This window comes from Macrobrachium rosenbergii, chromosome 56, assembly GCF_040412425.1.
Source record: "Macrobrachium rosenbergii isolate ZJJX-2024 chromosome 56, ASM4041242v1, whole genome shotgun sequence".
Classification (NCBI taxonomy): Eukaryota; Metazoa; Arthropoda; class Malacostraca; order Decapoda; family Palaemonidae; genus Macrobrachium; species Macrobrachium rosenbergii.
The window spans coordinates 10644084-10661801 of NC_089796.1; the positions used below are offsets into that span (position 1 = coordinate 10644084).

Below are 17718 nucleotides of genomic sequence, written 5' to 3' on the forward strand. Positions count from 1 at the left end.
GCAGGGAGAAAAAGGCCTGCTTCGTAAAGGAATCAAGATCATGAGAAATGAAAGCAAAAATAAATTCCAAAGCATGACAATAAAGGGAAAGAAGCTATGGTCATCAAACCCTGAATGAAACGCCACAGGCCCTTACCAACGTTTGCAGAAACAAGGTGCGGCTGAGGCACACGACGGTCTTCAGAAACTTGAGGAACTGGTTGCTCCAACACTCCTTGGCGTAGGCAGTCTGCAATGCGCCACGGGAGAGCATCAAGAACTCCATCTGTTCCAGATGGCTGCTGAGGAGGAATTCCTTCATAGTGTAGCTCTGGTGCTTCATACTTCTTCCTTTTTCTCCTGCTTCCATCTGAAATATTCCAAATGAGGAATTGCGATGATAATACTAAATTTTCATGATTAGACAACATAAATCAACACTTAGCCTATCTCCTGATTGATATAGAGCTAAGAATAGCAGAGTTAAAAATAGATTAAGGAAAAGTGCCAGTTTCAGGTCTAGAATCATGTTTATGCAGCATTTACCTTTGATATTATTACTGTCACAATTATTTTCATATTAGTAAAATGCCAACAATATTTCTCATTCAATAAGATGTCATTTAGGATTCTGGTGCCCTTGACTAAAACCAGGCAACACATTTCCAATAACATACCTTCTCAGTGAGACGTTTCTGAGCCTTGCAGTTGTAGAGGCAACTCCTATTCTGCGTTGAGCAGACGGCTAGCACCTTCTGTTCCCTGACAATTTTCTCCGTTTACGATCGATGTAGCCTATATGAGAACCTTCAAGCTGTGGATCAGAAATGATGGCTGTTAAAGAAAACCTAGCAAGCTGTATAGGGGAATCTACCTAGGGTTGGGTAGTTTGTTCGTCTGATACTATTGCTACTAATAAAAATAATAATAATAGAAATGGAACCTCCCTACCTGGGTGCACCAGAACCAAGAGTGTTTTTTTCCAATTAGATCTCTGCTGGAACTGAGCTAGAGATATTTAGGACAAAATTTGAAAGCAACCAATGCAAAGGTTTTGTTTCACAGGCATGTGGGATTCTTTTCATGTTTGTTTTTTTATCTTCGGCAGTGGGAGCTGCAGTTACACAAGTGGCGCATTGGCTCTTTCGTTTATCCCTTCCTATTGTATTTCACATCCGATGCTGATTCATTCAAATACTATAAAGTTATTCAGGGTAAAAGTCTACAGTATGATAAGTTATAAGAAAAAATATACGGGTATGAAACAAAGCAACCATGCCAAGAAAAATCAATCCTGCATTCTCAGATCATGTCAAATTAGTCTTTTTGGAAAGTGGAAGGAGCAATTTATAAAATACATGCAATAATTACAAACAATGTATATATATATAATATATATATATATAAATACTATATATATATATATATATATATATATATATATATATATATATATATATATATATTTATATATATACATACATACATACATACATACATACGTCAGCCAGCACATATATATAATTATAGTGTGCATGTGTGTGTGGACATTGTAATTTCAGTGTATATATTTCATATATTGCTCTTTCCACTTTCCCAAAATTGAATTTGACACGATATAAGAAAGTGGCATTGAATTTTCTTGGTTTGGTTGTTGTATGTCATACTTACATATTTTTTTTATTATAACTTATCATACTGTAGACATTTACCCCAAATTAACTTTAGAATATTTGAATGAATCATCATTGGATGTGAAATATAACAGGGTGGGGGAAACGAAAGTGCCAATGGGCCACTTGTGTAACCGCAGCTCCCACTGCTCAAGATAAAAAAAAAAATGTAAGAAGTCTAACGTCCATGAAGCAAAAACCACCGTTATGACTGCTTTTAAATTTTTGTCCTCTCTCTTTCTAATCTATATATATAAAATGGATGTATATATGTATGTCTGTGTATGTTCCACACACACACTCTGAAACGCATTGAGGAATTTCAACCAAACTTTGTATACATATGACTTACCATCTGGGAAAGAGCACTGTGGGGGTAAGACATCACTGGCAACAAAGGGTGGGGGTTGTGGGAATGGGGTGAAATGTAAAAATTACAGAAAACGACAGATATTAGTGTTTAATCCATAGTTTTCCATGTCGCTGAGATGAACAGTGACACTCTCGATGCCCTTTAAGTTCAAGTTCAGGCCAGATGAGGAGGGGGATGGGAAGGGGGTGCATGTAAATATAACCAAAACGACAGATATTAGTGTCTAATCATCTAATCCATAGTTTTCGAGGTCCCTGAGAAGAATAGTGACACTCCTCATGCCCTTCAAGTCCAAGTTCAGCCCTGAGAGGAAGGGGGGTGGGAAGGGGTAAAAATAGTCGAAAACGACAGATATTAGTGTCTGATCCAGTTTTTGAGGTCGCTGAAAAGAATAATGATACTGTTGACGCCTTTAAATCCAAGTTCAGTCCCAATGGGAAGGGGGTGGGTGGCGACATGTAAAAATAACCGAAAACTACAGACATCGAGTGTGTAATCCATAGTTTTTGAAGTTGCTGTGATGAATAGTGAAATCCCCGATGCCCTTTAAGTCCAAGTTCAGCCCGATAGGAAGGGGCGGGGGGATGATAAGCTATGAAAAATAAAATTTTAAAAATGACAGATATTAAGTGTTTAATCCATAGTTTTCGAGATTGCCGGGATGAATAGAGACACTCCCGATGCCCTTCAAGTCCAAGTTCAGCACTGATAGGAATTTGGGTGAGAGAGTGGTGAAATATAAAATATCAAAAATGCTGGGCAATATAACTGAAGCAACTATCTTAACAGGAATGGGTGAGTGAGAGTGAGGGAGAGAGAGAGAGTTTATCGGTTGTCATTCAGAGATTTCCTGGACAGCGTCGGGTTGGTCAGCTAGTATATACCATATATATAAATTATACAGTAATGCACAGCACATATTATGTATTTACAAAATAAATCAGAATCTTGATCCTGGGCAAGTATAATCAATCATATTTTTATTTCAAACCCCAAGGCCTCTGTCGACCTAACCAGTGAATTTCGTCCATGGTAGTTAGTCAGCTGCTGTGGGTCGTCAGAGGGTAAGTAAGTGGGTATAGGGCAAGAAACCTCGTTCCCAAATCATAGCCTAAACTCAAACGAGAGTAATATAAGCACTTAAAATTATTATCCAAATTTTCTCTTCTTGCTGAAGTCCATTAATACCTACTACACCTTTTCAGGCCCAAGCAGTGAGTAATAAAAATACCTGGCAGTACATTGTTACTGTTGTGGAACGCAGTCTCATCCCACGCACTAAAGGCAAATGAAATGTGCAGCACCTTCTAAAGCCATTAGTGTGATTTTGCGAGATACAGAGAGTATGAGAGAGAAAGTTATACTGTACCTCACAAACCAGTATATATTATTGTCAGTACAGAGAGAGAGAGTGAGAGAGAGAGAGAGAGCTTCTACATCACTATAACTATCATCAATACACGAGTATACTTGGCTTGAGAGACGGGGAAGTTTATACCTCACAAATCAATATGGATTCTCCTAGTACGCGTACCAGTATAGAATTGTCAATGAAAACACTTTCACATTAACACCATGAACAGATTCCTTTCAAATCATGAAGCCAAAATAAAACATGAACTTCTTATCAGCAGTCTTTACACGAGAGGAAAAATGGTACTAGGGGCCGGCAATAGGTCTATTCGTAGATCCTGATGCCAGAGATAAAGTAATGACATTGTATATGTAAAGACAAGTCACCCAAAACTTGCCTATGATGGCTATTCCGGCGGGAAGATGCCAAATATTGCCGGAAAAGAATCTCGCGAGTCACAAGTTCCTTCGGGCACTGTCCCGGAGCAAAATGTCGAGAATCTTTCTCGATACTGATGTTAGTGGACTGTATTTTTCTAGTTTGCTGCCTGAAGGTATAGGCCAGGTAGTCCCTGCGGCACGAGTACAAACCAGAATCACAGGTGGTAGGATGACATTCAAACACGCGAATTTTACAATTTTGTTAGGAAAATAAAATATGAAACTGCCATGCCATAACTGCGCACATTTACGTTAAACATCAAACAAAACAATTGGCTTGACTGAATTCAAATGACTTAAATAAATTCAATCTGGCGACGGCTATGCTAACAAATATATGGACCACGTGGCCCAAACACCACAGCTATTGAAATAATGAACAGGAAATTGACACAGTCGATTGATGCTGCGCATCGCACACCCAAACACAAGCTAAGGTACATACGAATTCGAAGTGCCAGCGCAAAACTAATCCCTGGAAAATTTCTGGACGCGAGTGTGTCGTGTTCAACTCACTAAACTGGCTTAAAATCAATTACTTACTTTACTGAAGGCTTTGAACAACGTCCCACGGTCACAGAAGGGTTAGACATGTTCAAATACAACTAAGGATTGACGAAATATTTGCGGATAATCTGCGGGGACTGGACTTGGTGGTAGATCACTGTCGGCCTCTATGAAGCTCTTGCCATACCTACAGTAAGTATTTCTATGGGTGGCTGGAGAGGAGTGCTTCAGAGAGCGTCACTTGGGGCTTTTATAGGCGCGCTTGGCCTTTGTTCTCGGCTGTTCCACTTTATTGGAGCTACAAAACAATTTTCTCTCTTGGAACTGTGAGTGTGGAAGTTATTTTGAATTGCCATTGCATCGGTCGACGTGCGTTACAGAAGTTTACAACAGCAAGCACAGAAAATTGCGTCACAAAAAATCAAATCAAAGCTTCGTATTTCGCCACGTCATTCCCTCGATCATAGGCAATGTATAAAGGCTATTTAAAACTAGTTGGGAAGTTTTATGACGGCAAAAATCCAGCTGTAAATTTTCATCGACACAAAACTTAGACGCGAATTTCCTCTTCCACGAACGACATAACATTACATAGAGCTCCATTCGTTGGTTTCGTCAACCGTGCCAGTTCCTCGTTGGATGAGTCGGTAGAGTTGTCGGCTAACACTGCTAGGCCCGAGTTCGAGTCTCCGGCCAGCTGATGAAGAATTAGAGGAATTTATTTCTGGTGATAGAAATTAATTTCTCGCTATAATGTGGTTCGGATTCCACAATAAGCTGTAGGTCCCGTTGCTAGGTAACCAGTTGGTTCTTAGCCACGTAAAATAAGTGTAATCCTTCGGGCCAGCCCAAGGAGAGCTGTTAATCAGCTCAGTGGTCTGGTAAAACTAAGGTATACTTAACTTTTTCATATCCGGAATAAAGTCTTATTATTATTATTATTATTATTATTATTATTATTATTATTATTACATTGGTCTTGGTATCACCAATTTGCGACAGCAGGCCGTGTCCCCACAAGGCGGTCTTTCGCGCTGTCACAGAATAGCAGACTGATTTGGCGAGAAACGGCACGTCACTGAGTATAGCCAGAACAATGTTATTCACGATTATTATGAACTTGTCATCCATGTGCAATATTTGTAAAAAGAACAGATATCAGGTGCATCGTGTTCGTCCACTGACAAATACCTTATAAGCTTCGTCAGCAGACACCAGGCTGACATTACGGTACTGTACGGTACAGTTGATATTTAGTCTATATGTACGGTACCGAAATACGGTATGGGCAATATTCCGTAGCGTACCGTACCTTAGGCTGGGATATATCACCAAGCAATTACTAATGCATATTTGGCGGCTTTAGTGACAGCACAAGTAGATCACTAAGGCACTTAAAATTTTAGTTTGTAACATACCGTGCATGTGTGTGTGTGTGTGTGTTTGGAATTCCTTGGTAATTCTATATATTAGCTCCGCGCCTGTTTTTACCTTTTCAACTGGTTTTTCCTACACTTTTAGGGATTCTGATACGGGCGGTGCATCTGTTTGTTGTCGGCCAAATGGAATGCCCCTTCGCCGTGTTTAGTGCTGGCCCGAGTGGGGGGGGGGGGGTTGGGTACCCATACGCTAAAAAGTTATTGCACTTGCCGGACGGGATATGAACCGTTCGAAACAGACGTACCCGTGCTCGGTCTTGTGAAGATCGCGTATGGAAACCCCTTGTTGGATGGACTTCGGGGGTTAATTACCGGTTAATTAGACTCAAGCGCCAAAAATGAAAGGTAAATTTATAATTAGCAACCAAAAAACTGTAGAAAAAGTCAAGTTACAGTGCCGTCGGCGACGCGGAACTACCTATATAGTTCTACCAATCCCTTCATTAACATGTGTATCTGTGTGTAATTCTTGAAGTAACACGTTACAAACTTTTACAGCATCAGCCATATAATCCCATATTGTCCAATCGGGACAACCTTCTTCCACTACTTGATTAAGAACGTGTCTATAGTTCTATTGTAATTAGACATTACTAGTAGTAGTTATTACTAATTTTATCTTGTGTATTGCTATATCATTGCTGTTATTGTTAATACAATCATCATCATTATTATTATTTCCATAAAGAGGGGATTTTACTAATGCAGATTAAGTTTGCTTACAGTACGGTAAAAGTACGGAATTACGGTACATTATTTTTACCGTACTGTACTGTACGGTACGGAAAATAATTGAGGGTATGGTAGGAAATTACGGTAAGGTATTTTAGCCAGGTACGGAGTATGGAAAAACATTCTGTACCGTACCGTACTAACCAACCCTGGTAGACGCGAGAGCTCGTTGTGTACACGTATGAACACATCACTGCGCTTCAAAGGAATGTTATATAGCACAGAAACTCAGAGACATTACCATACACAGAAACAAAAACCTTAACCTACTGGCTATATTATTCAGCAGTGCCTTACGAATGACCTGTGGCAGGCAACTCGCGATAATACCAGCACTAAAATTAAGCACAATAGTCACACAAGTCCTTTGTTTGACTCAGGACTCAACATACCTCACGAAGTTATCAGAAGACACACACAAACCGCTGTGACAGTCGATGACAGAGCAACACCCTGGTGGAAGACGATCACAAGAATAAAAGCTCTAATCCTTCTCCAAGTAGTCTGCTTACAAGGTTAAGAGTTAAATCCCTAAAACTGTCTATTGAAGCCGAGAAGGAATTGTGACGGCGAGTTCGCTGCGACAGACTGCCGTCCACCATGCAACTCTGTCACCAATGCGTGATGCAGTCACGTGTATACTAAACTGTCAATGCCAAGTTACTCCTTCTCCTCGCGCCATGTTCACTTCACTCCCCCTTCCTCAAACCCCTCAGTCCCACCGCGCCAAATATGAACGTCCCGCGTCCATGACAACCAACTAAACATTGGTTGCATTCGTTATTGCATACCTTACCACCTTCCTCCACAACCCGAATTGACAATCTTTCTCTCACGATCATGCGTCATTTGGTTGCCTTGTTTCTTGATTTCGTCTGCGTTAATTTGATCATTTTTTACGGGGTTTATTTCTCTCATTTGATACTTATCCTTTATCTGTCAGTTTTCTGGTGTTATTGGTTTTAAAACCACCAAACCATGAGCTCCTCTGCTCTAATCTAAATATCTCCACGAATTTTTTGCCCTTAAACTTTCACTTCCTTTACATTTCTTTCTATATTTGTCTTGAATATCCTACCTTTCTCGTGTCCCCGTTCTTTTTTTTTCTCTTGCATTTTTCCTTTAGGTTATTTTTACATAGCACAGAAAACATTTCTTTTAGAATTTTTAAACCTTGTTTGACTTCTTCTAATACTATACAATTATGTATGTGAACGTCACCATCCCCAATATATATATATATATATATATATATATATATATATATATATATATATATATATATATATATATATATATATATAAAGTCATGAAATACAATTGTCGTTTAATATCAATTCACGCTACTTCAGGAATATCCCCGACGGGGGAATTATCATCGAATGGGAATTTTTAACATTCCCCTTATGTGATATTCCCGAAGTAGCGTGAATTGGATATTAAACGACATTAAACTTGCGTGATTGTATATAAATCAAAAAGTGTGATCAAAAAATTTCATATATATATATATATATATATATATATATATATATATATATATATATATATATATATATATATATATATATATACGGTTTTAGGGCAAAGTTTTCTTATATGCAAATTTCGTTGAATTCTATGGCTTTTTGATTGTTGATCAACTTCTTGTTAGTTTGACAACATTTTCTGAATCTTCTCCGTTCTCCCAAATTCAGTCGATGGACGAAAAAACGAAGATTAACCCTTTGTTCCATTTACTAAAAACACAACACCACAGTTGTTCCGTCACTCGTCGTCAGTGGCGGATTTAGGGGGCGGCGGCCCCTCCCCCACCCCTTCAGCTATGAATGGCGGCCCTAAGAGTGGATTATTATCAAACATCAATGTCAGCAAAAATCAAAACTTATAATAATAATAATATTAGTAGTAGTAGTAGTAGTAGTAGTAGTAGTAGCAGTAGCAGTAGTAGTAGTAGTAGCTGTTCTTGTTACTGTTCCCAAATACACACGCGCTGCTCCGAATTGAGGTGACAATGGCGATCACAGCAGCAACAGCGGAACGATCTTTCTCGACACTGAGAAGATTGAAAACTTATCTCGGAACAACTGTGACTGCTGACAGACTTTCTAACTTAGCTATCATCTATGTGCCTGTATAGGGATATTGAAAGAAATGCAGAGGATGTGATTGATAAGTTTGCTTTAGAGGGCAAACGTAGACTGGAATTTGTTCTTTAACTGTACTGTTGCCATGCAAACGCCTAGCATGTTTGCATGACAAATGCTTCACCCAGTTTACCGTCTGTGAAACATATAAATTAAATAGGTTACCACTTACGTGTGCCAAATATGCAATTTTCTTTTTCCTTTGCAGGTAAATTATGTACATTGCTTTATTTACTTGGCTACTAGTATGCAACTAATGCAAGTATAGCAGATAATTTAACATTTGTGGTAAAGAATGGTATGAATGATCTATGTTTCAGTTTTGATCAATAGGTATTCTCTGACTGTTGAAACTGGAATATATTATATATCCCAATTTCAATCAATCAGTAGAGATCTGTAACTGGTTTCCATCTAACAGGAATTATTGGTTACAGGTTTTTCATATTAACCACCGTAAAAGTGCCAAAACTTACCCCAAAATGCTTGTGAAATGTTATGAAGCCTTTTGCTCCCGGGGCTCCACCCCAGGTCCCGCTAGGGGACCTACCGCTCACCCAAGACCCCCAAGCTTATTGCCTCGCGCCTTCGGCGCTCGCCGCCCCTTACTTTACCAAACATCCCCCCCCCCGCCACCAACTTTCCTAAATCCTGGATCCGCCACTGCTCGCCGTGACCTCTTCAAAGTGTATAATCTGGACATAGCGTCCTATTGTTATGTTACAGCATGCGGACAGATACGTAGCGTCCAAAACAATAATAATACAATAAATCAATAAGTTCAGAATAAAAACCTGGATCAAAAGTACAATACAATAAAGTAGGTTAGCGTTGTATGTAGTGGGGAGTCTGCTAGAAGGGAGTGGTCTTTCTGCTTCTAGTTTTCTGTTCAATGTAGGTTTTTGCAATAAAATGCTAATAGATTCAGCTATGATTAATCTGTGGCGGTTATGTTCTGTGCAGATGATATCTTGCGTTGTAGGTTTGCGGTTGCGATGGTCTATGTAGCGTTGGTGGATGGATCCTTATTTCGATTCGTTTGTCCTTTTTGTATCATGAGGATGTTTAGGAAAGGGAGGGTTTTCTCTCTGCTGAATTCTACGATGAAATATAGGGAGGAATTCTTAAATTCTTCGGCTAATTTTGTGGCTTCATTTTTATCCTTGTCATGAAAATATCATCTATATACCTCGCGTATTTGCGTGGTTTTTGATGAGTGACAAAAGTCGTTGTTTCGGCGTGGTCCATGTAAATGTTAGCAAAAAAACACTCCTAGTGCGCAAAAGTGAAAGCAAAGACGGTTACGTTAATTTATCACAGTTCCCTCTGACTGACACCAAGAGGAAATGATTAAATTTGGGCCATAATTTTCATTGCATTAGGAAACCCAACCAGATGTCTCAAGGCAGATGTCTCTATTCATCCCAGCGATCTCGAAGACTATGATTAGACTCTAATGTCTGTCACTTTTGACATTTTATTTTTCACCCCTTCTCACACCCCCTTCCGATCGGGGCTGAACTCGGACTTAAAGGGCATCGGGAGTTTCACTATTCATCTCAGCGACCTCAAAAACTATGGATTAGAAACTAATATCTGTAGTTTTCGGTTATTTTTACGTCACCACCTTCCTACTCCTTCCCAACACCATTCCTTTTGGGACTGAACTTGGGTTTAAAGGGCGTCATGCAGGAGTGTCACTGTTCTTCTCAGGGACCTCGAAAACTGTGGATTAGACACTAATATCTGTCGTTTTCTGTAATATATACATTTCACCCCCCTTCCCACACCCCGCCCCCCTTTGGTGCCAGTGCTGTGTTACCCACACAGTGTTCTTTCCCAGACGGTAAGTCATATGTATGCCAAGTTTGGTTGAAATTGCTCAATGCGTTTCAGTGTATGTGGAACATACACACATACATACATCCATTTATATATATATATATATATATATATATATATATATATATACATATATATATGTATATATATATATATATATATATATATATATATATATATATATATATATATATATATATAATGTGTGTGTGTGTGTGTGTGTTTTAACCCAGTATGTATCCACCTTTACGGCGTGTTTAGTACAAGCCCGTTTGGGATTACCGTAAAAACATAAACAAAAGACTGTAAATATCATAAGATAATGACCCCATTTAATATTAGTCCTAGATAACGACCCCCGAAAACCCTTGGGGGTCATTACCAAGATAAAATCACAATTATTACACCAGTATGAGTATTGGGAATTCATAAATATGAAAGAAAAGGGAAACATGAACGTCATGAAAATCTGCTGATCAGATATACAGCAGAGTCACGGAAATACAACAGCAAAATTATATGAATACAATGAGAGATGATGTTACAGAGATGCAAATGCAATCATTAAAACTTAAAACCGGGACTATCCGTATGATGTATGTGACCGCGCATAGCGATACGGGTCTCGGGTTATGCGGTGCATTCTTGTACTGAATAATGCCAGGCATAATTATAGCGGTTAGGCTAGAAACATTTATAAACTGTAATTTTCAGCAACAGTCATTGTGGCCGGTTTACATGTAATATGCTTATCATCATGCCAGAAATACATTCAATTTTTTTTTACTTAAGTAATATATATATATATATATATATATATATATATATATATATATATATATATATATATATATATATATATATATATATGTGTGTGTGTGTGTGTGTGTGCATTATTCTGAGGTATTTCTGTAAATACAGTAGAAGCAAAATGAAGCTGATGGTTCCTCACCAAGTCTAACTCTTCTAGAGATGTAATTTCCTCCTCTTCCTCTTTCTCTCCATCTCCTTTTCTTGCTCAGCCTCTGGTTCCTGCTCTTCTCGGCCTAGTGTTTTGCTCTCCTGTCATAAAGTATTTTCTGTCTTCAGAAACATTCTGAGTGAATTGAATGTGAAGTTGTAGTCTTGCATAAATATGACTTAGAAACCCAAAATCGATCCATAACGAAAATGAAAAAACCGCTAATACACAAAGTATACAAATATTATATATAAAATTCTAGAAGAATAAAAAGAACTGTAGAGAAATTATTATAACAATGATGAAAATAAATGTTATTGCTTAATACTAACGTTACTAAGAACGAGGTTCAAGAAGCCAAACGAGGGAGAAGCTAGGTAGGCCCTTACCAGAGTCAGACAAGTTGCGACCCTACCGAAGAATGCGATCACCTTCAGGGATCTCCTGAGCTGGACTGCCCGCTGCCCAGACTCTAGAGCTGCTTCTTGGCAGTCTTAGAAACATGGCTGGGGTTTAAGAGCAGCAGGAACTTGAGCCGCTTCTCCTCGCTGCTGAGGAGGAAGCCCTGCATGCTGTAGCTCCCCTGGGGTCCTTTCCCTTCAGGGTCCATCTGAAATTGGCAGAATATATCAGGAGGTGCTGTAAAAATCATGAGTAACAAAAAAAAGAAAGTTCGTGTTTTCCTCCAGTTTGTTCTTGGACGGGTCGCATCATCGCTTGAACAGTAACTCAGGTCTCTCAGGAGATCAAGAGGAAGGAAGGGTAGCCTACTTATTCGGGCTGATTCCGCTCCTGGAGAGTATAATTGCAATATTACGCCTTGAAAGTGTTTCAACAATGAGAAACAACAAAAAATGCGATTTTCTTTAATTGTTTCAAGTCAGAAACTACTGAAACGACTATGAAAAGGTATCATCCTAGCCTGTGACCCATAGTTAGCTACCTGATAATTGTCTCTCAGTTTTGTCAGTTCGTTAACTTACTTCTGTGATAAATAGCTGTGTTACAGGTAAACATGATTTCTTTTTTGATTTTTTTAATCTTGTATACAGGCATGTCTGGAGAGTATGACGTGACCGGCATCACCCGATATTAACACCGCTTTTGGTATTCCTCCGCCATGTCCCCTAAGTTCCACAACAGTATGTTTTCCTAGTTGAAAGTTAACATAGCTATCAAGCGTCGGTTACCCACCGCTGAATGCTCTTGTATTTACAAGGCCTGGAATCTTTACGTGAACACACCGGCTGCGCTTCACCATCGCCGTCAAACAGCGTCATTTTCATGAATCATGATAGACATCAGTGGCCTTGTTCTGGTGTCTCAGGTAAGCCCGAATTCACGGTGTTTTTGTGAGACGATAAGACTTAGGTGATGTTCCTAATCCTAGTACGGGGTCCTTACTACGTTACAACGCGAATTCTTGATTTGTGATTAATGGGAACTGGAATTTAAGAACATGTTAAAAAAGGTTTCTCTTATATCATTATCCTTGCAAATTATTATAAGGGAGATGTTATCGAATTTACGAATGATTGGAATGCATTCTTCATATTTGATATATGGTGCTCAGGGTCGGACGTTGGTCGAATGTTCCTGTCAGTACTTGATGCGCTAAGTTAGGTTAGGGTTAGGATGTATAGGCTACTTGTTGAAATGAGGTTTTTCGCGTGTATTTTTTGCGAGATGTTTTGAATTGATTTTTTACTAGGAAACCACAGGGTAATTCTAAGGAAGAACTCAACGCGGAGATATAGTATACTGATGAAATTTTTTGACTGAGATTATAAGAGAAATATACCGAGATAATGAGAAATTTACCTCCTTTTGTTAAGTTTTAAGGTTCATCCCCGATGGGCTGGACTAAAATAGCGGAAGCTCCGCTGTACGCTGTATTTGGTAACAGCCTCCCGGGAATCAACGTGAAAGTATAAACAAAAGACGGGAAATTTCTCATTATCTCGGTACATTTTCAGATTATCTCACCAGTACTGCCTCATACACACCCTTATCTGTATTGCTCAAGCAAATATATTTCATTGATGACCTATATTTCCGTGCGGGGCTCTTCCTTAGAATTACCAGCAATGGGTTTAGTTTGGGGGTTTGTTTAAAGGTCCGGTCGTATCCCGTACTTTACACTTCAGTGTGGTTTTCCAACGGTTTCTGATAAGATGTGTTGATTTCCGTATCGTTACCGACAAGAATGATTTCATTATGGTTGGAGATTTAAATTATTATAAAAAGAACTCAAATCACACTCACACACACACAAACAATTATGGATTGAAACTAGAATTTTACCGGCTTAATTTTATATTGGGCGTAACTACAGTACGGTATATTAGGAGCCACAAAAACTCAATTTATTTTGCTTCTGCAGCAAGAAACAACCAGTATCATAAAAACACCACGTAGTTTTTTTTCTGCAGCAAAAATAACAAAGCAGCTTTTTATAAAGCTTAATTTTACGTCAGTTGTTTCTGCATCAAGACAATTTACCTTTCCATAAGTGGTTTCTACGACTTTCTTTAACCCCAGCCGTTTCAACAACTTAATTTTCACCTCAACTGTTTTTTATGCAATAAACTTTTACACCTACCAAGAGCAGCGACAACTTACTTTGCTCTCCGTCAATCAACAATCCTAGGAGTTGTGCTGCCAGTTAATTTACAAGTAAGTTAACTTTATTTGTGTCAGCGGAAGAAAAAAAAGAAACTTAGGTTATAACAAATACGGCTGTTCAGTGAGGTTTGCAGCTGACGTTTTCCTGTTATTTTACTTGTTTTACAAGATTTAAAGTAATATTTTTGTCGGCCAGCTGTGACTAAACCGTAATTGGCCTTGAAGGCTACACACAGTACCAACGGGTCCCCGCACCGACCTATACAGTTCAAAGGTAGAATTACAGTTTGTTTACAGCTGGCCGGTAAAATTTACATCAAACCCTGTAAAACAAATAACACAGAAAACGTCAACTGCCATAGTCTACCTCGACTGGACACTATTCGAAGCTTTCGGTCAAGGCGAAGAAATGTAAACGGGTGGCGGAAAGACGCTTTGCGCCTTATCCGCATTTTGAAATATTCTTGGCACACTTGTTTTTCTGGCAGGCGGTGATGTTGCACTGGCGTGCGCTAGCCACAGGGGTCACAGAAAATGTAAAAAGAATATTACTTTAAATTCTTGTAAAGCAAATAGAATAACATAGGAAAACATCAGTTGCCACAGTCTATAGCTTACCGCGGAACACCGGCTTTATTCTACTCTCTCAGTTGGAGGAATCGGGTGATTGGCTTGCCTGTAAGACCGCGCATGCATGATAGCGACTGGAACATAGTCTTTGGCCTGGAATCAGCAGTAGTAGTAATGCATGAATAGTGCCTTTGGAACGGCTCCCGTTGTCCATTCATTTGCCCTTTTTTAAGCTTGTTTTTCGTGTTCCAAATGACATATATAGCAGGAAATACAACAATAAGGTGCCCAAACCTTTTCCAAGTTATTTACCCCACCCTAAGTCTCGAATCCCCAACAGGTTCCCCTTACCGTTAGCTATTCTTGAAAGTGTTTTGCCGCACCCAAAACCCCGATTCCCAACTGGTCCCCTTTACGTCGACTGCAGTTCTAAGATAATTTATAGCTTAATTACAGCAGAGCGACAAAATATTACTTTAAATTCTTGTTCAGCAGGTAAAGTTCTATAGGAAAACATCAACTGCCATAGTCTAGCTCACCGCGGACAGCCTGCTTAGATCTACCATCTTTTCTTGTAATCTATGTTTGTCACATTGATGCATTTGTGAAGATGATAAAAAGCTATAGATAGTCTTTGAAAAGCATGAACTACGCAGTCAAGCTTCTCATATGACAAAAATAATGAACAAATAAGAGAGAAAGAAACTTATGGTAGGGGATAATTATCTTGAACTTTGTGATGTTTTAGTTGTTCTGCTCAAACGGAAAGACAATCCCTTGATGGGAATCTCCCAGGACTTAAAAAAAAAAAACTGTTCTGCGAGCATTAAAGTATGCAGCCAAAATTGATTTGACAATAAGAGACAAATGAAAAATTAGAAATGACTACAATCATGACATGATCAATAACCTGATTATAAACTGGAGCGAACAGAGGAAGTGTTCAACTGAAATAGTCAACGCTCGGAGTTGATGAAAAGTATTAGGCCTGTACAGTTAGAACTTGCTCTTATGGTCTTCCCACTCTCATAATCTCCTAATCCAATTGGCAAAAATAAATAAATTTGTTAAATATCACTTGTAAAATATTCAACGAGATGTGTATAAAATATTCAACAAGATGTGTATGTTGGCAATTTCTAACCGTATGATGATGAAATATCTCCCGTGGGGGGTAGCGCCACCAGTGAACCTCGCACGGTGCACTGTAGGAATTACCGAAGGTACTTTTCAATGCCCTTCCTGCCCCCCTGCAACCCCTCTCGTTCCTTTTGCTGTACCTCCGTTCCTATTCTCTTTTTTCCACATTACTTTCTTCAACCCTCGCCTAACAATTGTTTCTGAGTGCAACCTTTTACTGTCAATTTCCTTTTCAGCGCTGAATGACTTCATAGGTCCCAGCGCTTGGACTTTGGCCTAATTTTATATTCTATTCTATCACAAGCAAGCAAGCCGTACACTAAATAGTACCCGATGTTGACTGGTTGGCATTTCCAAGCTATGTTGTCACTAGGAATCTTTAAATTTTAGGTGCTGTATGCTGACTGGAATATAAACTTTAGCCCGAGGCCAGCCTCTGGACCTATGAGGTCATTCAGCATTGAAACGGAAATTGAAATAAAACTGTTTTAAAGGTGTAACAGGAAACAAACCTCACAGTTGGTTATGGGAAACAATTGTTAGCCTAGTAGTTGGTGAAAAGTGAGCTGGAAAAGAGAGAATATGAACGGAGGTTAATGGAATGAAGGGGGTTTGCAGCTAGGACACTAAAGGGTTTACCAAAAAACTGAATACATACAAGTGCACCACGAGGTGCCCAGCGGTAATTACTCCTACGGGAGATATTGTATGTTGCCGGACACTGGTTTTCATCCGAGCAGAAGGCAGAACTCCGCATCAGTAACTGACAAAAGATTTCTCACCAGTCTTGAATCTGAAATTTCAGGTCGCCAGTCTCAGTCGGCCGCTATTGAAAAAGGGCTGGTCTGCAAGATCTCAGGAAGACTCGGTCTCTTCCTTCGGTGAACGTGTGGCACGGTGCCACTCTGGCTAATTCACAATTGAGGGTATGAGGTAATACTATTGGGTATGCCTTAAATAGGTAGTGCTACTCTTCAAAGCGAGTCTAGCATATCCGTCTACGCATGCGCGACTAAGGTACTCCTATGCACAGGATGCTGTGGGTTTGTTTGTTAAGAAAAATACTCCGTTTAATTTGTCATACTTTCACTCGTTCCAGAGATCAAAGATCCTTAAGATCTGATCGATATATAACTACTCCTGGGCGCAAGCTATACCGTAGGCGTAGGGTACCAAGACTAAGTTTTCGCCAATGGCTACGCAATAATTTCTTATATATCAACGTTTTTCTTTTTCCTGTTTCTCTGATTCCTATCAGCTCTTATCCGTCCGTGTTTGGCATTCGTCCACATCCCGTCATCGTCTTTACAGAGTTCTTTGGAAGGCGTACAGAAGAATCGATCGCCGAAGAAATTTGTATTTAATCTTAGGCTAAACAACGTCGTACTAGTGCTTCCATATTCACGGCGGAGAAACAGTTTGCTGATAAACTTCCTGAAGTTCCTGAGGCGATGTAGGCATTACTTAGGGTTCCTTGCAGCGTCCCTTCGGCTGCTAGTTCAACCTCTTTCATTCCTCTTACTGTACTTCCTTTCTTATTCTCTATTCTGTCAGACTCTCTACCCTCTCACAATTGTTTCATAGTGCAACTGTGAGGTTTTCCTCCTGATACACCTTACCAACCTCCTTACCTCCTTACTGTCAATTTCCCTTTCCGCCGTGTATGACCTCATAGGTCCCAATGCTGGGCCTTCGGCTAAAATTCTGTTCCAATTCCCCTCCTATAATGGGCCAGGTTAAATAGGCTTGGAGATACAGAGGAAGACAAAGATTTGCACACCCTGAAATTCAGCTTTGAAAAACATAAAGGAAATTCGTTTGGCTCCTTTTGCCAGTGAACAAGAAGGTTAGGCTAATTGTTATTTGATCGCAGTCTCCCTTTTCCTTGCTTCCCGCTGGGTAAGCTGGGGTTGGGGAAAGGTGTAAGTTTACGGTT

The 17718-nt window shown here is 39.4% G+C and overlaps 1 protein-coding gene across 4 annotated transcripts in view; it reads right to left on the reverse strand.

The window, feature by feature from the left end:
- Positions 1-16882, reverse strand: part of LOC136836088 (uncharacterized) — a 37801-nt gene extending 20919 nt beyond the window's left edge. The window contains exons 1-5 of one of the 4 annotated variants that reach the window (XM_067100043.1): positions 16565-16882; positions 11837-12057; positions 11439-11548; positions 657-793; positions 137-349 (exon numbers count right to left, since the gene is read on the reverse strand). In XM_067100043.1, the coding sequence (XP_066956144.1) occupies positions 137-349 (213 nt within the window). In that variant the 5' untranslated portion in view covers positions 657-793; positions 11439-11548; positions 11837-12057; positions 16565-16882. Of the gene's footprint in view, positions 1-136; positions 350-656; positions 794-6889; positions 7260-11438; positions 11549-11836; positions 12058-14690; positions 14791-16564 lie in introns of those variants that run through there. The other 3 variants (XM_067100044.1, XM_067100042.1, XM_067100045.1) reach the window with 3 other exon arrangements.
- Between the last annotated feature and the right edge of the window lie 836 nt (positions 16883-17718).